This window comes from Zootoca vivipara, chromosome 12 (assembly GCF_965207765.1).
Source record: "Zootoca vivipara chromosome 12, rZooViv2.hap1.1, whole genome shotgun sequence".
NCBI lineage: Eukaryota > Metazoa > Chordata > Lepidosauria > Squamata > Lacertidae > Zootoca > Zootoca vivipara.
The window spans coordinates 3,574,421-3,597,530 of NC_142595.1; the positions used below are offsets into that span (position 1 = coordinate 3,574,421).

Below are 23,110 nucleotides of genomic sequence, written 5' to 3' on the forward strand. Positions count from 1 at the left end.
TGTGGTTTTCTGGGGGGAGTTTATTAAAATGTTCCTGTAATGCCGCAAAATCATATAATTTATTTATAAGAAATAGCAATTTAAAAAAGGATCAAATACACAATCCATTTTCTATTTAAAAAAAACAACAACTGGTTTTCAGCATAGAGACAAAAAGGAAAGTATTTTCCAACTGGCATTTACTAAGCAGGACTTTCCGTGGTGACACTTTGTATAAATACATTTTGGGGAAATCAGTCTAATTTATTTGAGCCTTCCCAATGCCACTTGGAGGATACTTTTGACTCTAAGACTTACTACTCTTTTTGGCAATGTCAAATGATTACCCTCCAAGCTATCTTCTCTATATCCTGTGATCTGCTACATATTTTGCTACCCATTTACTAGCTTCCCATTTACTAGGGGGAGACTCTCGAATGCATCCACAACAGTAGCTATGACTGGTTCTGTGCAAGGAAGAACCTGTAAACGGCTACTCTTGCCTTACGGATATCTGCTGGCTCTTCAGCTGAGATTATTTACACTTGAAGTACAACTTCGGGAAACACATGCTGCTCCCATTAAATAGAGGCAGAGTTGGGAGACACATTGGTCATCAGCATGGGCCTCAAAATGATTCCTGTCACTGAAATCCTATCCAGCCACGGTCTGCCTACCCTCACCATCTTCTCCTCCAAGCAGCTTATAACCAATTAATTAGCTGTTATCAGCTGGTCTTCATATAATGCATTGCCAGCTGACGAAAAACACTTCAAGCCCTTCATTATCATAGAATGGAGAACCTCCGGATCAAAATGTCATCAGTTCTGTACACACAGACCTGGTCTAGAAGTATGACCTGGCACATCCTCCACCATGTTCTTTTGACTGGCCACAGCCTTCCACATAACAGCACCTTCTTAGAGACAAAAGAAGCATGCTGATTTGGATAAGGAAGGGAACATCTCCTCTTGTGATTTCAGTGTCCAGTTTTGACCCAACTGAGAGCAGGAGCTGGCGTTCCACATTTTCCTTTAGCTATGCTGGATCAAGTGCATACAACGGTCATTTTGCATCGATGAAACACAGTAATCGTCTGGAAATGCTACACAGGCCGTTTCTGAGGAAGCCAGCTGTTCCTGATGCTGTTCCTGTTCAAGTGCAGTTAATTGGCATGAGTTCTAGGGAGCAAAGCAAAATTAAAGTCTTAAGTTATTCCCTTGCAGATACCCTTTGGGCAGAGACGGCATCTTATGAGCATATTCAGTCACCAAGCCAATAGACTGTGTGCAGCCTTCTGAAATTATTCCAGCTGATTTGCATGCAAACTTCCAGAACTATGCAAAACTTGTGAAAAATGGATATTTTAAAAATGACCACATCTTCTCCCTGGTGTGACCAAAACCCCTTCCTCCAGCTTTCTGTCTCAGCACGGTTTAATTCTGAGCTACTGCAGTGGTTCTGGGAGCTGGGCATGTTTAGCCTGGAGAAGAGAAGGTTAAGGGGTGATATTACCATGTTCAAATATATTAAAGGAAGCCATATAGAGGAGGGAGAAAGGTTGTTTTCTGCTGCTACAGAGAAGCAGACACGGAGCAATGGATTCAAACTACAAGAAAGAAGATTCCACCTAAACATTAGGAAGAACTTCCTGACAGTAAGAGCTGTTTGGCAGTGGAATTTGCTGCCAAGGTGTGTGGTGGAGTCTCCTTCTTTGGAGGTCTTTAAGCAGAGGCTTGACAGCCATCTGTCAGGAATGCTTTGATGGTGTTTCCTGCTTGGCAGGGGGTTGGACTAGATGGCCCTTGTGGTCCCTTCCAACTCTATGATTCTAAGATATAATTATGGTCTCACCTGTGCCTTCCCTTTTCTGGGGGGAAAGTTCCTCCCACCCACAGGGACACTGAATCTCCGGCAGGACTTAAAACTTCCCCTAGAATTCTCCATACATGCTTCTTTGAAATGAGCTGTGGCTGTGTGGGGTGTCTTGCTAGACTGCCCCCACCCCGAGGGGCATTGTTTTTATTTTACAAGGGTTGTTCTTTGCAGACTGTGTGTGCAGGATAAGGAGACCCAAGCATCCATACAAGTTGATGGTGTTGTGGCATCATTATATCTATGGACCGGGGTGGAGTTGCCTCACCATGGAAGTATTTGCCCATTGCCAGGCATGGTTTGACCTCTTCTGTATATGGCTAATGAGGGGACATGGCTGGTACACCATGCTATTTGGCATTTTGGTGGCGTGTCCACATTATGCTTGGTTTTAAGTCCTGTTGGGAGTGCATAGCCTCCCAGCTAAAGTATGCCAACCTTATGATGATGATGATGGTAGAAGAACCATCAGATTGATATTTCTGTTGTTCTGTTTCCAGAAAAAAATTGCTCTCATCTGCCCTTAATTGATTTGTGCTTTGAGCAATGAACTCCAAGATGGATGAGTTACATTATGGTCACAATCGGTCTATCATATATAATGGCTGTGTTTTCTACTAAGCAGTTGAAGCTTGAGAGGATTTTAATTGGAACAGAAATAACCCACTGGCCAGTTCTCATTAAACACTAAGTCAAACTATGGCTAAGAATCTAGTTACAGGTAGGTAGCCGTGTTGGTCTGAGTCGAAACAAAATAAAAAAATTCCTTCAGTAGCACCTTAAAGACCAACTTTCTTGTGCTTTCAGGTATCTGATGAAGTGTGCATGCACACGAAAGCTCATACCAAAATAAAAACTTAGTTGGTCTTTAAGGTGCTACTGAAGGAATTTTTTTATTTTGTTTCGACTCAGACCAACACGGCTACCTACCTGTAACTAGAACTATGGAAGGCACCACATTGAGCTGCATGAAATGGAAGTGCATAAACCTCACCAAGAAACTTGCACAGGTACAGGTATCTGATGAAGTGTGCATGCACACGAAAGCTCATACCAAAATAAAAACTTAGTTGGTCTTTAAGGTGCTACTGAAGGAATTTTTTTATTTTGTTATGGCTAAGAATGAATGAGCCATAACAAAATAAAACGAAAAATCAAACGAAAAATCAAAGCTCTTCTCTTCTCCTCAGTCCACCTGCCTTAACTCTTCCCAAAGCTAAGCTGGATTTGCTGAGCATTTTGTCTGAGCCCAAGACCATGGTTTGTGTTACATATGAATCAGGCCTGAGTCAGAATATTTTCTATGGAAAGCAGGTGTATGCAGCAGTTATTACTATGGTTTTCTTGACCTGGTATTTGATGAAAGGCAAATTCCTAAATAAACCTGATTTGTTCGTTCTGGTTGCAATAATTTTCACTTGCTCATTGGACACTGGGCTCAGTAAAATGATAACCATGTATCTGTTAACTTACCCTGATATAGAGGAGGGTGCTACTTCATCTGGTTTTCTTACTTCAGTTACATCCTAGGAATGTGAACACAAACCTATAAGAGGGTTGCTCCTGTGCCGGATAGATACTACTTTTTGTGATTTAAGTTTAAATGCACGTTAAAGAGGGGGAGATGTTCTCTAAATGATGTCTAGAGTTCACATGGCAAAAGCTGAAAGATTAAAGGCCAAACTGGAAATCAGGCAGGATATCCATTAAATGAATGTTGCATAGCATTGAGCATACTCAACCTGGGTGGCGGTGGTGCAGTTCGCATCAAGGCCATAGTGTTGGGAAAATAGGGGTTAACCCTTTCCCCTGCCTATAAATTGAGCAAGAGGAGCCAGCTGCATGGCCTACTGTGAGCCCCAGCGGGCAAATTGTCAAGGCAAGTGGAACAGCCAATCGAGTTCAGCAGCAGGGGGAGGAGGCCACAGCACTCGGACACCCCTCTCCTCCCCCTAAACAGAACCTAAGCTTCTCATAGAGGGGGTCTTGATAAGTCGTGGGCACCACTGGGCACCCATAATTTGGGGCCCAAGTCAGCGCCCTTGCTGAAGCAGTATTCTAACCACATTCAGGTGAACTCAAAATCCTCATTGTGATTTGGAAACCCTGAAAATACAGTGGTACCTCTACTTACGAATAACTCTACTTACGAATGTTTCTACTTACGAACGGAGCTCCGTCCGCCATCTTGGATGCGGTTTAGATTTTTTTCTACTTACGATTTTTTAGATAGGGTTGCTTCGACTTACGAATGTTTTCTCCCAATGCATTCCTATGGGATTCGACTTACAATTTTTTTCGACTTACAAATGTGCGTTCAGAACGCATTAAATTCAGAAGTAGAGGTACCACTGTATACGGTTCCTGATCATGGGGATGATTCTAAGTGTGTTCTTTCATATCACTCTCAATGTGGGAAGGTTTCAAATTGAACTGGCATGTGCAGATGTTGGAGGTGTGGCTTTCATGCACACATCTGCCTCCTCCGCACATTTCGCTCACACATTTTCAGGCGAACACCTGAATAGGGCTACACGTTTGATCTTCCGGATGAATACCGGGTATGTAGAAACAGGTATGCTACGGAAAGGCAAATCTAAGGAGGACAGAAGATCTTACCTGTAAGGAGTCCACTGTGTGTGTTGTATCTGATGTTCCCGCTGTGCTTGTTTCCCGAGATATGGTAGACATCCTGGGCCGATGTCGAGTCATGTATTCATATGTGTTCATCTTTTTATTCACTACGTACATGGAAGTTTGTGCTTTTTTAAGATTTAAAAACTATAAATCCCTAAAGCTTTGCCGCTTAGATGGGTGTCAGCAAATTCAGTGAGCTTTAACATTACAGTGGTACCTCTACTTATGAATAACTCTACTTACGAACGTTTCTACTTACGAATGGAGCTCCGTCTGCCATCTTGGATGCGGTTTAGATAGGATTTTTTCTACTTACGAATTTTTAGATAGGGTTCTAAATGCATTCCTATGGGATTCGACTTACAATTTTTTTCTACTTACGAATGTGCGTTCAGAACGCATTAAATTCGTAAGTAGAGGTACCACTGTATCTTTGACTATCATTCCCAGTGTATACTCAGGGCACCGTTAAGATTGGGGGTAAAAGCCTGTCTTTTGCATAAACTGAACCCTTCATTTGCACTCCCCTACCCTGTGTTTTTCAGAATTGCTTTACTTACAGAGGTAAAGATGAAACGTCAACAAATGTCCAAGCAACAAGAAGGAAGCAGATTCCAAAAACACAGTTAATATTGCTATGCTCAGGATGCCAGCTGCTGTAGTCTCTACTGGAGCAACAGGAAGAAATACCAGCCAGGTGCCATTCCTAGTGACACCTATTGGAGAAAAAATAATGGGGAGAAGTAATTTTACTCTGGTTTCAATGATGAAATGAATGGCGTTGCCTTTTGTTCTAATACTATGTCAGGAGTTTCAAAACTGTTCCCTAAGGGTCTACGCTGGCCAAACAGCCAGATATCAGTGAATAAAGAGATATTGACTGAAACACACTTTAAAAGCAGTGGTTCCCAAGGTTTTCTGGGCCACTGTCCTCTTGGTTCCATAAACTCACCCCTCCCCCCCGCCCTCTGCCCTATACGAAGCATCATTCCGAATAGCAGTTTGCATGACCCACTCAGGAAGATAATAACACAATAAAATTCAGCAAAGAATATTGCATGAATTTTTTTCACATTCTTACTATAATAATAATAATAATCATTATAATAATAATTTATTATTTCTACCCCACCCATGTGGCTGGGTTTCCCCAGCCACTCTGGGCAGTTTTACTAATGAAAACATATCTGCAAACTTATATCCTTTGTTATTGGAAATTTCCAACAAACTCAGAAATGTATAACATTAAAACTGGAATCTAATGGAAGTACATGGTGAACCTCTCATAAAATATTTCCAGATTTCAGACAGTAGTAACATTATGATATGTTGCATTGATGTCAACCATTTGGCACCGTTGCATGCAAGGTGGTGACAGGCAGTGACGGCCACCAACCAAGATGGCTTTAAAATAGGACTTGACAAATTCACAGAGGAGACGGCTATTGATGGCTAGATCGTGAAGCTGCGGCTCCAATACTTTGGCCACCTCATGAGAAGAGAAGACTCCCTGGAAAAGACCCTGATTCTGGGAAAGATGGAGGGCACAAGGAGAAGGGGACGACAGAGGACGAGATGGTTGGACAGTGTTCTCGAAGCTACGACATGAGTTTGACCAAACTGTGGCAGGCAGTCAAGACAGGAGTGAGTGCCTGCTATGGTCCATGGGGTCACGAAGAGTCGGACACGACTAAACGACTAAACAACAACAACAAGCCATGAGGGCTCCACTCCACCTCCACAGTTGGAGGCAGCAGTAATTCTGAAACTACATGGAGGGGAGACTTGCTCTTGCGCTCAGATCCTGCTTGCGGGTTTCCCTCAGGCATCTGGTTGGCCAATATGAGAACAGGATGCTGCACTAGATGGGCCAGAAAGCTTTTCTTATGCTTTTATGCCCCTAATTAATGCAACAAGATGAAAACCTTCCCACCTCAATGATATATTCCTTCCTACATGGTGAATTAGTCTAGTGAAAGTCCCCTCAACTAGGGTCTTACTTTATTATATTTTGAAAAGAACAAGTATGTTTATATCGCTTGTAACCCAAAAATTACAATAGTTGTACAAATGAACCCTAATGTTTGCATATACAAATTCTGGTTGAGAGCCAGTGTGGTGTAGTGGTTAAGAGCAGTAGACTCGTAATCTGGGGAACCGGGTTTGCGTCTCTGCTCCTCCACATGCAGCTGCTGGGTGACCTTGGGCTAGTCACACTTCTTTGAAGTCTCTCAGCCCCACCAACCTCACAGGGTGTCTGTTGTGGGGGGAGGAAGGGAAAGGAGAATGTTAGCCGCTTTGAGACTTCTTCGGGTAGTGATAAAGCAGGATATCAAATCCAACCTCTTCTTCTTCTTCAAATGCCTGTCTAGTCAGTACTATACCAATTATGAGCTGGTTTTCCCTCTTAATGACCACCCCTTTCTGTTTAAGAAACCATAGGCACTACCTTGAAAAAGTACTACTAGGTCACATTGGTGTAAAAAGGTTTTTTTAAGTCAGTGGAACAATACTTTCAAACTGAGGAGATGTGCGGAGTCGTTCTGGGTCCACGAAATACTGGATGAAGACATATATCATCACCAATATCAGCAGGAGGATTCCAAGAGCAGCTGAAGCAATCGCATTGAAGAAAAACCTATGTGAACACGTTAACAGAAAGATTACAGTTAGCCATGATCTGTGGAAGGCTGTGCAATTACAAATTGAATGCATGTATGTAATTGTATTTTTTCATGCCACCCCAATCTCTGAGAGGTGTGAGACTCCATGGGTTTCAGTGCTTATCCAGGGTTTGGTTTCCTTGCAATGATGAACAACAGAGACTTTGTGAATGTTGTGTCATTTCACACACATATAACCTGAGCCTACACAATGGAGCATTAGCACCCAAGAAGGTCCTGCTTCTTCCATCCAAGTCACAGCCTTGGATTCCAGCAGAAATCAAGCATTTCCTATGCCAGCTGCACACACAACTCTGGCTTTTATGTTTCTCACTACCAGCCAAGTGAGGGAGGGAAGTCCACCATTTGTCTTCAGGCCAAAGCAACCTCCCTTGTTATTCTAAGGACAGTTGTTGTTGTTGTTGTTGTTGTTGTTGTTGTTTAGTCGTTTAGTCGTGTCCGACTCTTCGTGACCCCACGGACCATAGCACGCCAGGCCCTCCTGTCTTGCACTGCCTCCCGCAGTTTGGTCAAACTCATGTTCGTAGCTTCGAGAACACTGTCCAACCATCTCATCCTCTGTCATCCCCTTCTCCTAGTGCCCTCAATCTTTCCCAACATCAGGGTCTTTTCCAAGGATTCTTCTCTTCTCATGAGGTGGCCAAAGTATTGGAGCCTCAGTTTCAGGATCTGTCCTTCCAGTGAGCACTCAGGGCTGATTTCCTTAAGAATGGATAGGTTTGATCTTCTTGCAGTCCATGGGACTCTCAAGAGTCTCCTCCAGCACCGTAATTCAAAAGCATCCATTCTTCGCCGATCAGCCTTCTTTATGGTCCAGCTCTCACTTCCATACATCACTACTGGGAAAACCCTAAGGACAGTAGTTAGTGCCATTAACTGACCAAGAAACTTGCCTGGCTACTTTAACAGTGGAATTCTCCATTAGATTTTAACCCTTGATGGATTTAAAAGGTGCTGCTGAATGTAGGTAGGTCTCATGTAGATGAACATCTGGGAGCCCATCCTAAGGTTTCTGCTTGTTCCTTTGCAGCTGTAGCTTTTCGTCATGACATCCAGTGTGGAGCAAGGGTTGTGGCTGGGGGGGAAACGGCCTCGTGGGCCAAATTAGGATCCTTGGGAGACCTAATGAGGCCGGCAAGCCTGGGGTTCCCCATCCATGCTCAGGAATTATTTCCATACTGTGTTCCAGAGAACCCTGCAATTATTTAGAAACCTCCATGAGAAAACAAGCTCTCCTGAAAGACAGCTTTCCCATGACTACCGAATCTTCTCCCACAAATGTGCAGCTGCAGGGAAGTGACGAGTGTGTTTTAGGTTGTACTATCAGTCCAAGCAGGGCAACATCTAGGCCTAAGAGCTTGGGCTGGTGCTTCATCTAAATTAATGCCCTAGAACAGGGACGTCCAACTCCCAAGAGAACATGTTCCAGAATACTCTGCTCTGGATTCTGTGGGATAGATATCTAAGCAGAAAGGGTTATCTGAAGGCACACAAGGCCAGTTGTCGCAGCTGGAAATGTACAAAACCAATCGATTTTGGCTCAGGGTGCTGCTTCCTATAACTATGCTTCTCCAAAAAAGGTTCTGCAGCTGGCCTGTGTGACTGACCTCACTAACAATCTTAGCTTGGCCCTCAATTTTGCCGCAGCACAGTTTGCCCAAAATGCTGAAGTACCTATATTTCCATACTTTACTTTGCTACATATTGTGTGCTGGGGTTCTTTCATCAAGGAGTACTTGTCCCAAACTTGGATCTTGGCAGCTAGGAAATTGTCCCTTCTATAAAATTCCCCCACCCCACCACTTTGTTGTCCAGACAGCCTGAAAACCAATAAATGAAGAAACTGAGAGCAATAACCTTCCAAAGAAAGAAAGTCTTCTTTGAATGTCATCTACCATGAGGTGATTGCTCTCCATCTGTGGTGTGCATTAATTGGAGCAATAATGCTTAGCTTGTTAAAGGAGGTGGCCACAGTGTAGGGGCCTTTGGGCTATCTTCATCAACATAAAATCCTTCAATTAATACTTGCATTAATAAAATGAAAGCTAGCATAAGGAGAGGAGAAATTAATTATCATGCAATGAGTGACTCCCAGAGCTGTGTCACAAGGGATGAATAGCCTTTCACAAGCTTTTCCTCAGCCAGCTCATTTATAATAAATGCAGTACAACATCAGCATATAAAAACTTGGGGGAGATTTAAAACTGATTTCCTATAAAGCAAACCAATACTTTGGCTTTATTTGAAAATAGGTTCCGTCCAGTTGATTAAGATATTGCTGGCTCTCTTTAATACCTAATTAATGCACCTCTATGCCATGGAGTAAAAATGCCCCAATGGCTTGAAAGCAGAAAACAAAAACACTCCCAGCTCCCAGTAGCTCTCTCTAGCTGGGGAACTATCCAAGATTTCTGGGTGTGGAGTAAGGAGTTCAATAGAGGTGGAAAGATCCTTGGCTTGCTCTTAGATATATTCACATTTGAAGTGTGTTTTTGAGAGGATTTGTTGTGGCTACTCTTGTATAACTCATAAAAAATAGGACGGGTTACTTCCACACTAGAGCCCTTAAGTGCTGCTAAGGCACTGTCTTTCTACAATGAGCTGGAAGTGGGATAAAAATGGAACTTTATTCTAACCTGATATCCTTTCCTTTCCCATGCCATCCTCCTATAATATTAACTCAAAAGTCCCATTCAGCAAAAAATAAAAAATCGGTCCATTTAAAGGTTTCTTTCTTGCAAGTTTGGCTCATTACATTGCGTTTCCTACAGAGTAGAGTTATAAAAAGCTTGTTAATTATACCCTGAACCAGGCTTCCTCAACCTCGACCCTCCAGATGTTTTGAGACTACAGTTCCCAGCATCCCTGACCACTGGTCCTGCTAGCTAGGGATCATGGGAGTTGTAGCCCAAAAACATCTGGAGGGCCGAGTTTGAGGAAGCCTGCCCTGAACAATCTTTTTTAATTACTCTAGTTTCTGTTCCTCTGGATTTACTGACCAATTGCATTGTCCACCCCACCCCCGCCTTCCATCGTTAATGAGAAACAGCATGAATATTCTATTTAACAAAGAATAAGAAGAATCCAGATACCAAAATGCACAGAAATTGAGAGAGGCTTTCCAAGGAGCAATTAATTGGCTATTCATCACTAACTCCACCCCCACCCCAGCCATGCTCAACAAGAAGCAATAAAATGTGGCGAAGCAACAAACAGTAAGTATTTAATTAAAGGCACAGGAGCCTTAATGGAACCATGTCTATACTTCAACTGCATTTCATTAAAAAAATTATCTACAAAGAAGAATGACAGAGAAGAAGAATGCTCAGAGAAGACAGGAGGACAACACAGAAGGCACTGTGAACAAAGGATGATGTTCCCTCTGAAAAGTGCCAATTTGGAAGCAATCAAAGTTATTTACATTTAGCTTTTTAGGTTACTGGGTTAGTTCCTCTGGAATGCTTATTTGATACCTAGAGCCACTTCAGTTTCGATACTTTGGATGCAAAACTAGCAGATCATTTAAAAGTACAGGTGTTCCTAGAGATGGGGGCGGATGCTTCACTTCTGTCTTCCTAAATAGGGCCTTTATTTTAGAGTCATATTTCCAAAGCTAGCTGCTGTTAGCTTACCAGTAGTTTCGGCTTCCAACACAGTTATTTAGCCAATTACAGTGATGGTCAAAGTCCGCAATACACTTATTGCAGGTACTACAGTGTTTGGTCTTTGGCCCTCTGAGGAGAAGAAGAGATACATTAAATCGAATACAATAGAATTCAGGTACTAAAATAGACCACATAAATAAAGACTATCTCATGTCTAAATATTTATACATTGCATTTACAAATGTACATGGAACTGAAAAGCCATGCAGGAAGTCAGAGATATATATTTAAAAAATATGAAAGTACTGTACTGGATTAGAAATATAGATATGAATAGCAAGTCTCTGTCAGTAATTCGGCCGTCCCGGGGGCCAGCTGTTAGACTGGTCCCACAGGCCAAGTATGCGATTGCTCTCACAAACGTGATGAACAACACACAAGTCGGTAAATCAGGCTAAACTGCTTTATTTACATATAAACAAACTGGGAGCTCTATATCATGGCTCCCTCTCCCTGGCATCACAGCCAGTAAAGAAAAAAAAAACCCCAAAGGAACAACAGTCCCACGTAAACATCCTGTCTACGTCACTTCCACTCTGTGGGAATGAAAACACATACAGTCATATGATACACAATAACCCTATGACTGCAGGCGGGGAATGAATCCTAACAAACTCCCCCGATTTATGCCCTGTGCTGCAGTTCACCTTTGGAACTACCTGCAACTGGATTTGGCATTGGCCATACCATCTTGCACTTCTGATAAGTCATGGCTTCATAGCTCTTTGACTATCAGGAAATTGCACAGTTGGCTTTGTTGGTACACACGCCTATTTGGACGTGGTCCAGTGTCCTTCTCCGAGGAAAAAATGGTCGTTACCCATACAGCCTTTGGGCATGGTTCACTGTCTCTTGAGGACAAACTCTGTACCCTTCTCTGGACTCCGGGTTTTGAGACCTGTGGTGAGCTACTTACAACAGTGTAATCAAACCATCTTTAAGGATAGCCTCACACAGAGTTCATCACAGTAGCTAACTAGGAAGTTTACGAGGATGTAGGTTTCTGCAGTCATACTATCCAAGAGCAGCGAAAGCTATAGGCTCTCCGAACCACTGTGTCTCCTTGAACTTTCAAAGGTAAAGTAAATTCCCAGAGTTCTCCCAGAGTAGGTACTTGAACTTTTAGGGGGAGTGCAACCCGATCCAAAACAAGGTGCGACCTGCTTCCTAGATATGGAAACCAGTCGGCTGCAGCCGCCCCCATGCCTTCACTCACTCTAGTCGCTGCACACTTCGAGATCTGTTTCCATGGCCCTGCTTGATGCCTGCCTACCTGTGGGATCAGTTAAGCTGGCAGGGAAGGGGCAGGGCAGGGGCTTTTCTTGGCAGAGGGCCTCCATCTGAACTCAGGCAGGCCACATCCCCAATAAGTTTTTTGCTTTTAAAAAATTTTTCGAATGCTTTTAATTTGTCTGCTAAAATTGATGGTGCTGTTTTTATTTTAATTATGTGATGTTTTTACAAGCATATTGGGTTTTCAAGTATTATTATTAGCCTTCTATGCAATCCTCTCAAGGTGATGTACAATAAAACAACAAAAACAACTTATAAACAGGAAATGTCCTGGCCATTTTAGCATTAATGGGTGTTTCAAAGATTTAAGTTACATTGATATGTATTTATATTGTTCTTGCGTATTTAGTTTTATGCAGTACATTTGCTTGCCCTGTGAGGAAATATTTCAGAAAATCAGGATACAGATTTGCACTGTTGTGATAACCAGGCCCGTCCTAGCCATAGAGGCTAGTGGCACGGAGAACCACAGCACCGGGCGCTGGAAGGGCGCCAAATGAGCGCAGGGTTCCGGCGATCTGGCCAGGACTGCGCTCCTTCTCCGAGGACTCCGCACTGTGCCTCCTTCTCGTTTCCCCAGCGCTGGGTTCCGCTCAGTCGAGCTTTGCCACCAGCGCGCACACAGCGCCCAAGCAGCTCTTGCTGGACCCACGGTGCACGCGCTGGTGGCGAAGCTTGACTGAGCGGAACCCAGCAATGGGGAAACGAGGAGGCGCAGCACGGAGTCCTTGGAGGTGGCCTCCCGCTGCTGCCGCAGTCCGCTTGGCACTCCCGGGCCCTTGGAGAGGCTCTGGAGGGGGGCGCTGGAGGGACCTAGCGCCAGCGCACTGGATGGGCTTAAGACAGCCCTGGTGATAACAGAAAGTGAACTGACCAGGAAGATGGTAGCCATGGGCCTATATGGTTGTGCAAAACACTTGAGTGAGCTTCCTGCAGGTCCAGAACTCATATGCGTAATTGCACAGAGACAAAAAACTAGTACAAAAGGAGCAGTTTAAGCAGCAAGAGGCAAATAGCAGAGGAAATACAGTGCAGGCAAATAATTAGGTAGGTCTCTTCTTCGCTATGCTGAGCTGTACTAATGGAAGTGACTTACACATCAGCTTCACAAAGATAGCAGTACTGGTTCTGAATAACATGCTTGCATTTGCTTCGGTCAAAAATTGGCATTGGTTTCTTGTAATTTTTCTTCTTTAATATATTTTGATCTGCTGGATCGATAGTGATTGCAACAAGATGAGTGATTAAGTGATGCACGAAAATTAAGCCAATCACCTGCATTGTAATGAGGTTAAGGAAAAGTCAAAAACCAAGAGAATATAAGAGTCTGGATTATTATTTTTTACATTTGTTACATTAAGTCACCAGATTTGCTTAGTTGCCTCAGTATTCAAATGGCCAGGCAGAAAGCTCTTGTCACTGATATTCTTTTCTCTTATGCCACAAAGAAAGGCTACTAGCTTTAGTGGATTTGTTTGCAGGACTCTGGAAGAGCAAAATACTAGTTTCTGTCTGATTGTCATAGATTCAGTATTGCTCCATTTTTGCCATATTTCAAAAAGTAAAATTCCTGACACCCACAAAGCTGTTGAGCTTTCTTTGGGGAGACCTGACATTTTGCAGATTTGGCAAAATCCCCACCCACCCACACACACACAATTTTTACACCTGAAAACCAGAACATGTCAGGAAAAGGAATTTCCCATGCACCACAGTTCTATACAAATAGAACTGAATGTCTTAAAGACATCAAAGCAGTTGTACAATAATTTATTCTGAGAAGGTACCACAACCGAACAACACATCTTGAGACTCCCTTGATTGTAGGAAAGGCAATCCCAAACAATCTCTCCCCAGAATAGGAAAAATCCTGTTTATGTACTATAGTTGTTTTTATTTAAAAGTTTACTAGTTCCATATATGAACATTTTTACAAAGGAAAGACAAGGTCCTTCAATAACCATGCATGATATGGGGGAAAAAATCTACCCATTATCTTTCAGCTTCTTGAGCAAACAGATCTAAAAGTGCTCCCACTCATACACATAGCTGTCAAATTTTCCCTTTTCTTGCGAGGAGGCCTATTCAGCATAAGGGAATTTCCCTTTAAAAAAGGGAGAACTTGACAGCTATGCTCATACAATAACAACCAACTATCAGCAAATGTTTTAATTCCTTTCTATATGGCCATCAGCCCCAGATACCGGTAGCTTGGCTGACAGTCAGAGATAATGGAAGTTTTATTCCAACATCAGGGGAGCACCCTGATCAAACAAAATCAACAAGATGTCAATCCTAGAAGCAGATCATCTATTAAGAAAGCATTGCAACAACTTCATCTTCAAGCAATTTGCCCTCATCATTCACCCTTTCTTGGAGGTTTTTAAGCAGAGGTTGGCTGGCCATCTGTCACGGGTGCTTTAGTTGACGTTTTCTGCATTTCATAGGGTTGGACTAGAATACCCTAGGGTCCCTTCCAACACTACAGTCCTATGATTCTATAATCAATCAATCAATCAGTCCATTAAATCAACTGGCTGTCATGTTTAAATCTGTTTGAACAGGATATTAAAGTTCAGGAAAATTGTTCTCATTTGTGATTCAAAGTTTTATTACTAAAATAATTGTTTTTCTAGTTTACGCTCAAATGGAGCAGAAGGGCCAAAAACTGCCTCTGGCACCCATGCTTGAACACTAGTTCTAACTTGACAATTATATTCTCACTTTAAACTGGATCACCATGTGCAAGAATAATTGAGGGCACCATTAAGTCTTCCTAGCAACAATCATGTGTTTAGTACACAAACAGTGTATCAATTACAGGATTATGAGTTTCCTATGCACAATGTTAGTGTCCTTCTTGACCCCTGGGCTCCTCATCCTGTACAGAGGAAGGGGGGGGGACTTTACTGAGCCTTTTAAAAAGACCAGCTAAATGAAGCAGCCGAGCCACATTACACAACACTAAGCACACTACAAATGACTATTGGTTTAAAATATATTACTGGATGATCACAATCAAGTTTATCAAGTATAAACAGAGGGAGAATGCATTTTGGTCCCCCAAAAGTTCAGTCCAGACAAGACCTTACTCCTCAGAAAGACAAAACCCCACAAGGCTGCACAAACTTAACTGGGGGAAAGGCCCATTGGTTGCAATAATGCTGTAACAATACTACTGAATGTTGCTGTTCACACTGCAGGTTTGCTGATATTAGTTGCCCACGAAAATGTTTAGTAGCTTGAGAGATGGACATTTCCCTTAAGTACATAAACCACCTAATTTAGTAAAGATGCCTGCCTGGTTCTATGCTCGAAAAGGGTGGGCAAAATGTGGCCCATGAGCTTGGCCTAATTTCATGAGGGTGGAAGTAGAAAAAGGTGGAGGTGGAGAAGAGAGTGAAAACAGAACAGCTCTGCTCGCCCCTAACATGTGCTCTGGATAGCAAAAAAGATCAGTCACATTTCAAAACAACTCACAACCTGCACCTGTTTTCAGAATACAATGAGAGAATGAGAGTGTAATCCTATATATATACAGTGGTACCTCTACTTACGAATGACTCGACTTACGAATGTTTCTACTTACGAATGGAGCTCCGTCCGCCATCTTGGATGCGGTTTAGATAGGATTTTTTTCTACTTACGAATTTTTAGATAGGGTTGCTTCGACTTACTAATTTTGTCTCCCAATGCATTCCTATGGGATTCGACTTACAATTTTATTCAACTTACGAATGTGCGTTCGGAACGCATTAAATTCGCAAGTAGAGGTACCACTGTAAGTGCCTCTGATTCCAGGGGGAGTTACTTTGGAGTAAGCTTGCTGAGAATTGCAGCCTAAGTCTCATTGCATTAAATGGAGCTTACTGAAAAGTAACTGGATCCAGAATTGCAGCTTAGGCGAATCACTGGCTATTCCTCTCGCCGCACATGGCATATGCAGTTCATTTGCAGTGTTAAGTTTTACCACAGGATTTTAAATGGAAGGGGAAAGGATACAGCATAGGCAACCAATTTCCATTCATTTGGGAGAAGAGGAATGTAGATACCAAAGCCCACAATGGCCAAGTATGAGTAAAGCACGAGGGTGATCAACTGGAAGGAGTGGAGTGGTAAAGACCAGCCGTTCACTCTGGAGTGCAGTGGAACCACCATGTGGTCATTCAGCTGCTCAGGACTTGTCTGCCTCAGCTTCTTGTCATAGCAGGTCATCTGCAAGACAGAACCCAGAATCACCTGTTAAAAATAGCCAGTGTGCTTTCTAGGCCGTGAAAGAAAGAAACGACAGCAACACACAGGGCACACTGTGGGACGGGAAGTAGACACTGCATCCTGTTCGTTCACAATTCTGCAAGAATGTTACATCACCCACACACGTCCCGCCACTGCTTTGAGTTTTCCCTCCACAACCAAGTGGTATACAAATGTTAAGAAATAAATCACTTGTACCAAGGGACACACAAAATGCTCTTGTTGATGTGGCAGGTACCCTTAGGGCAAAGGGCGCATAATTTGTCACGCTTTCAAATCTCTAGTAAATGCAAAACTTTTGAGATATGGCCATTAAAAGTTTATTATTTTATTGTGGTTTTGATAATCCAGAAAGAAAGAAAAATCTGATTTCCTAAAGCAGGTGGCAAAATAAAGCTAAGCAGTGCTCCTTCCCAAGACGAGTGTAATAATATAAATTCAAGACTATGGAATAAAAAGTTTCATTGTGATTTGCACATTACTCATCTCAAGTCACACATTAATTCGAGATCAACTCTGCCCTTCTCCTGATCAGATTTACTTCCTGATTAGGTTTAAGTCATATCTGGTTGCGGAAGCTCAGTTAGGATTAGGTGTGCCAACTCCTAGGGGGTGGAAGTGTCTTCGGCCCCCTCAATATCGGCTGGCAGGGGGGTGGGCCCCCTCAATGCTGGGGGCACAGAGAAGGCCAACCATGGAGCAGAGGGTAGGGCAGTTCAGGGGCTGACTCCTCTTGAGCATGAGAGAGGAAGCCGCGCTGGGCTGGACTCTGCCATCGGACTCCTCCTGATGATGTAACGTCACATGCATGATGTCACACACACGATGATGTGTGTGCGTAACGTCACACAAGTGAAACGCATGCCGGGGTCCCACAATCTTAGGCGCAGCGTGATGTCTCTGGTTAGGATGGTCCACCCCTAGAGGCTAATAAATCTGGATGGTTTTCAGATGGCTCTTTTCCAGCTAACCCTGGTGGAGCTCTTGAATTCAGAGATGGCCCAGGAAGTTGACCTAGAGGCCTGGTTCATGGTGAACTAGGGCTTCCAGGAACAGGCTTCCAGAAGAGAACCTGCAGCTGCTTTGTCCTTCCTAGTGTCTCTTACTCCCGTGCTTACTCCATCAAGGCAGCACAATTGTCAAAGAAATTCACTCACCGTCACAGGTTTTTGAAATGTTACATAAATCATTTTATTATCTCCTGCAGGGACAGCCAGAGTATGCCCTCCAGATGTGGACTGCAACTCCCATCATCCTGCATGGCCAATCATAGTCATGAATGATGGGAAATGTAGTTCTGGAAGGCACCACGCAGACTGCCTCTGCTCTCCTGCAATAAATATATTCTTCCTTGTACATGCTACTACAAAAATGGTAACCAAATGGTTTTTTCAGAACGTAATCAAACATTTTTGAGAAGTGTAGTAAACAGCCTCCCTTCCTCTAATATCCACATCTGAAGGCAAGCATCTCATGCGGCCCAAGCCTGTTTTAAGCAAGCAGCGCAGGATTCTTTGCCACGTTTTTAGCCCTACATTTTCCTGCCACCACTCATCAATGAACACCAGCAAGCCTTTGAGAGTTGCTCTCTCCCGTTTACATAATGGCATTAGGCAATCTACGAAAAAGCATGCCTAGGTAGCTCTAGGGAACAAATTTATTTATTTTTTTGGTGCACAATGCAAGGAAGTGATCAAAAGACTCATCAGTGCTTTTAAAACCTATACCTACATTGTTCTGTGTTCAATAAGACTCAACGTTATTCCCATTTGCTGGAAGTCTCCCCACGGCAGAAGAGATGCGTCTCCGATGCAATTACTGCACAATAAAGAACGAGCATTTGTAACACTCCTCTCCCTACGCTGCTGGAATCCTGCACTATGTCTTCAAAAGCCAATTTCTCTCACCATAACGAACCTGCAGTCAAGAATGCAGCAAAGGTCCCCTGGTGGTGTGGTGGGTTTTCTCTTTTACTTTTTGGTTTTCAAAAATCCTCTTATTTAAAGCATTTCCTATTGTTTACAATACACAACATTACCTGATTATCAGCTATTATTCTCATAGATGCATTTTCTTCTTCTTTTTTAATACAAAGAAGAGAACAAGAATCACATACCCTCCAACATTTCTTCAATGAACATAGGGACGTTCCATTCCACAATGATAATTTTACTATTTATACCCCACACATCTTACTACGTTGCCCCAGCCACCCTGGGCAGCTTCCAACATATATAACATTTTTTTAAAAAATCCCTATACAGGATTGCCTTCAGACACCTCAGAGGTTGGATAACTCCATACCCTCCAACATTTCTCCAATAAAAACGGGGACATCCTAAGGAAAAGTGGGACATTCTGGATCAAATCAGGAGCTTCTCTAAATCTGGGACATCCCTGGAAAATAAAGAGACTTGGAGGGTCTGGAATGAAAATAAACTTCTTACCAACAAAATTCACTTATATCTCAGGTCATGTGTGATAGATTATTATTGATGTCTCGGATGTATTGTAGTCCATATACATATATGATTTTAGAAAAGAAGAGTTTCATTGAATGCTTAATTATAGTGTTATACCACAGTAATTTACTAGGAATATTTAGGTATATAATTGTTGTAAATCTGTTGTAATTAGGGTGGGAGAAGAAAGAGATGCTCCCAGGTGAGAGCTGGGGACACACATCTTTTTCTGTATGGGACAGAAGTTGGAATATAGTTGTGAGAGAGAATCTTGTCTCTTCTTTTTTTTTCCTTTTTCAATATTCTTTGTGTGGGTTGGTGTGTCTTTTATTGTATTGTGAAAATGTTAAAGAAAACTAATGAAAAGTAATTCTTGTACAACCCGGTTTGGTAATCAAGTATGTAAAATAAATACTGTAGATTGTTCTCATATTAAACAGTCCCTGTGATACTGGTATTGCTCCAGCTTGCACAAAAGCAATCAGAAGAGATCTATTCATACAACTGTATGCGAGCTAGTGACCTCTAGTGGTGAGCTGCATGAACTTTTGCAAGACGGATATCATGTGCTTGTTGTTGTTTAGTCGTTTAGTCGTGTCCGACTCTTCGTGACCCCATGTGCTACACAGAGCTGAAAATGCAGAAGTTAAAACTTATTACAGTATATCTAACCTGCAAATGTATGCAATGTCCTTCTGCATAAAATGCATGTTGGTTTCTGCATAAAATGCACTATGGTTTCTGTAGTCTCTTGTAACAGAGAAGAGAGAATTTCAGAGCTCTGTTCTACTTGTCATCAAAGCTTCCCAAAACCAGACTGTAGGTCCCAGCACTCCAAGTGAAATACCTAAAACTTCCCTAATAGTCACTGGGCCAGGCATGTCAAACCTGCGGCCCTCCAGATGTTTTGGCCTACAACTCCCATGATCCCTAGCTAGCAGGACCAGTGGTTGGGGAAGATGGGAATTGTAGTCCAAAACATCTGGAGGGTTTGACATGCCTGCACTGGGCTGTTTCACACACAGTGTTAAACTATGACTGAGCACGACACGGACAAGTGTTGGTCTCACAAGCCACCTGCCTCTCACCTCTTTCTCTCACACTCTGATTAGCATTTATTGTCCTATAATAATCAATAGGTTTAAAAGGTGTCTGGTTAAGAAATGGAAATACCGGTACAAAAAAACCCCTACCTGACATTTGGCTCTATCTGCAAACAATTTTTTATGTTGTTTAAGGGGCAGAAATTTCCCTTCATCCCTGGCAAATGAAATTATGCATACCACAGGATCAGATTTTAAAGAAAGAATAGTGTTGAATTGTCTTTGTCCATGGAGTTTTCTTGGCAGGGATATTGGAGTGGCTTGCCAGTTCCTTCTCCAGGTGGATCACGTTTGGCCAAAACTCTCCACTATGACCTGTCCATCTTGGGTGGCCCTGCATGGCATAGCTCATAGCTTCTCTGAGTTATTCAAGCCCCTTCGCCACGACAAGGCATTGATCCATGAAGGGGCTGGCGTGCTATGGCGTGCCTGGCGTGCTATGGTCCATGGGGTCACGAAGAGTCGGACACGACTAAATGACTAAACAACAACAACAACAAGAAGTGTTGAATAGTGTGGATGCCTCACATTACCTGTCACCACGTGGCAGCGCTGAAACGTGGTGTTCAGAGATGAAAAATGCCCTCACAGCATGGTTAAACATCAGGAAAGGTGAAATACTTTGATTGTGGTCTGCACTGAAACAGGTAACAGACCAGTTCTGAATAAAGTGGTTTAACTGGAACTTGGCAGATAACTGTTGGTGCGCTATAAGCATCAGACTTTTAGGGAGTCCAGCACGCAACTCCATTTCCACCCCAAGATGCCATTTCAGTTTCCGTTTACAAGAATCTGGCAGGCAGTTGTACAAGTGCTGATGATGCATGATTTATCTCCCCCCCCCCAAAAAAAAGATCCAGAGTTATTATTAACACAAGAGATGAGAACACTACAGAATCTTAGAAAGGGTAAGTCATACATTCCTCAGTTATGGGAAGATTAAGCCATCAGCTCTTCCCCAATTAAGGGCTCTTTCAAACTCATAAAAGTAGCCAGATATGATGACCATTTAGCTTATTTCTTTCTCTTAAGAGCATGGAGGAAGTTATGGAATGTTGCTAAAGCCAAATGCAAGGAAGCATTTTGTCCTCTTGAATGTCAGTTTCAATACAAAGCCTGCTCTCCAAGGCACTTCATTTTTGCGTCTTAACTACAGTGACTGCAACACTCACTAATCGCTTTTAAAGACTGAAATGTAACCCTGCACCTCTGTCCTGGAGGTTTGTCTGACACCGACTTGGTTTTCAAACACACTTTTGTTGTCCACAGCCCTTTTTATCTTAGCTTGTTTGTAGCTTTTCTGAAGCTTTCTGTGCTATTTTTCCATTCTAATTCTACTTTTTTGTTGCATACTTATTGTATTCTGACTCTGTAAGCTGCCCTGGGAGCTTGTCTTTCTGGAGGGAAGGTGTTATTCTCCAGAAAGGAAAAGAAAACCCTGACTATTGGGAGAATTTCCTCTAGATCTTTGTGGAATCTTACCAATAGGCACCTTCTTACCTCTAAAAGTATCCCGTCATCAGTTGCATAACCTTTGCTAGTAACTTGTTATGGCGGAAAAGTTAATGGTAAACCATTCAGGAAAATGCAGGTACTCCTCAGGTATTTGTGATGGAGGCTCACAATTTTTTTTTTAAAAAAAAGTAACTGAAAAAAACAGCTATTTCAGCATATTAACCCCTCCTAGTATATCTGTTCCCAGAATCCTCTGTAACATGTGCAGCTTCTGCTTCCTAGCGAGCAAGTTGATGTGAGAGTATTCCCTGATGGTTGAAATATATGGAAAAGCTGGGAAATGTCAGTATCTGCCCACAAACAGATGGCAATTGTTTCAGAGTAACTAAGTTTATAATTGAGCAGTTTATAAAGTTTATAAGTGAGCAGCTACTGAGTGGAGCATATTTGTTGATGCAGTAAAGCAGGATTTCCCCAACTTTCTGCCTTCCGTCTCACTTGCTTACTTTCAGAAATAATTGGTACAATGCTAATTCTTCTGCTTCTGTCCTAAGAGAGCCTTCAGTATATATAGTGCCAGTAATTCAGTGAAAAGCCCAAAGTTCAGGATCATTTCTCCCTTGTGACTCACGTCTGCGATGTTCAGCATATTCTCCTGGCCAGGCCACTGCTCCCTCGCTTCCCAGGGCCGTGCAGAAAGAGGTTTGGATGAGCTCTACAACTCCTGTGGGATCTGTCCCCCTGTGGGCCAAAATGTCATGCAGTATTACCAGAAAGTTGGGCATTTAAAGGACTTGTCTCTGTCAGCATGGCCTTTAACAACTTTTAGAAAGACTGCTTAGTTTCTTTTTAACAGAGCACCTCCCTTTGTAGCTATGGCAACAGTTTCCACTCCACTTCTTGGCAAGGTCATGGTTCTCCTGGGTCCTACAGAGGAAGTGGTTCAAGTAGCCACCCTGCAGTCATCTATCTACCTGCAAAACTTTGGTTTGTCAGGATTATGACAAAAAACCCACCAATTTCCTATTAGAAGTAATTATCAGAAGAAGAAAAACTTTTAATCAAATTTCTGAGCAACCAAAAGCCAGCCACCACTACCATAGATGAACTGCCTAATACAAAATAGCAGAAAATACCCACCTCACCAAGGTCTGGTTACTGATACGAAATCAGACAAACATTAGTTGAAGGTTTCCTCTGTGACGCAGGATTTTCAGAATGAGACCTACGATTGGAGGCGGGGCGAGCTCCTAGCTTTCTCTTTTGTTTGCACTGTGGGTTAACCACAGAGCCTGGGCTTGCCGATCAGAAGGTCGGCGGTTCGAATCCCCTTGACGGGGTGAGCTCCTGTTGCTTGGTCCCAGCTCCTGCCAGCCTAGCAGTTCAAAAGCACGTCAAAGTGCAAGTAGATAAATAGGTACCGCTCCGGCTGTAAGGTAAACAACGTTTCCATGTGCTGCTCTGGTTTCACCAGAAGCGGCTTAATCATGCTGGCCACATGACCTGGAAGCTGTATGCCGGCTCCCTCGGCCAGTAAAGCGAGATGAGCGCTGCAACCCCAGAGTCATCCGCGACTGGACCTAATGGTCAGGGGTCCCTTTACCTTTATACTTCTTTAACAACAGCATGCTATGCAGATATTACAAGGGAGTGCTGTGAAGACCTTCAACTGATTTCCCCCCAAGATCAAGCTTTTGTTAAAG

At 42.8% G+C, this 23,110-nt stretch overlaps 1 protein-coding gene across 2 annotated transcripts; it reads right to left on the bottom strand.

The window, feature by feature from the left end:
- On the bottom strand, positions 1-22,257 carry LOC118095116 (palmitoyltransferase ZDHHC11-like). 2 transcript variants are annotated; one of them, XM_060282160.2, is made up of 10 exons: positions 22,039-22,178; positions 18,119-18,205; positions 16,136-16,348; positions 13,230-13,408; positions 10,808-10,909; positions 7,005-7,129; positions 5,052-5,207; positions 4,474-4,595; positions 3,328-3,380; positions 1-1,160 (listed from the first exon to the last, which is right to left on the bottom strand). In XM_060282160.2, exons 3-10 carry the CDS (start codon positions 16,346-16,348, stop codon positions 1,145-1,147), a joined length of 966 nt encoding a protein of 321 aa, XP_060138143.1. In that variant the 5' UTR covers positions 18,119-18,205; positions 22,039-22,178; the 3' UTR covers positions 1-1,144. The 2 variants fall into 2 exon arrangements, with proteins under 2 accessions (XP_060138143.1, XP_034992002.1); XM_035136111.3 differs by lacking the exon at positions 18,119-18,205 and having other exon boundaries at positions 22,039-22,257.
- Between the last annotated feature and the right edge of the window lie 853 nt (positions 22,258-23,110).

What these genes read in the sequence shown, in the direction of transcription:
- LOC118095116 (XM_035136111.3), bottom strand. An exon ending in GTTGGAAGCCGAAACTACTG is followed by an intron (nt 7,130 to 10,807) that starts GTAAGCTAACAG and finishes GTGTTCACATAG; the next exon opens with GTTTTTCTTCAATGCGATTG. An exon ending in GACGTTTCATCTTTACCTCT is followed by an intron (nt 4,596 to 5,051) that starts GTAAGTAAAGCA and finishes CCATGTACGTAG; the next exon opens with TGAATAAAAAGATGAACACA.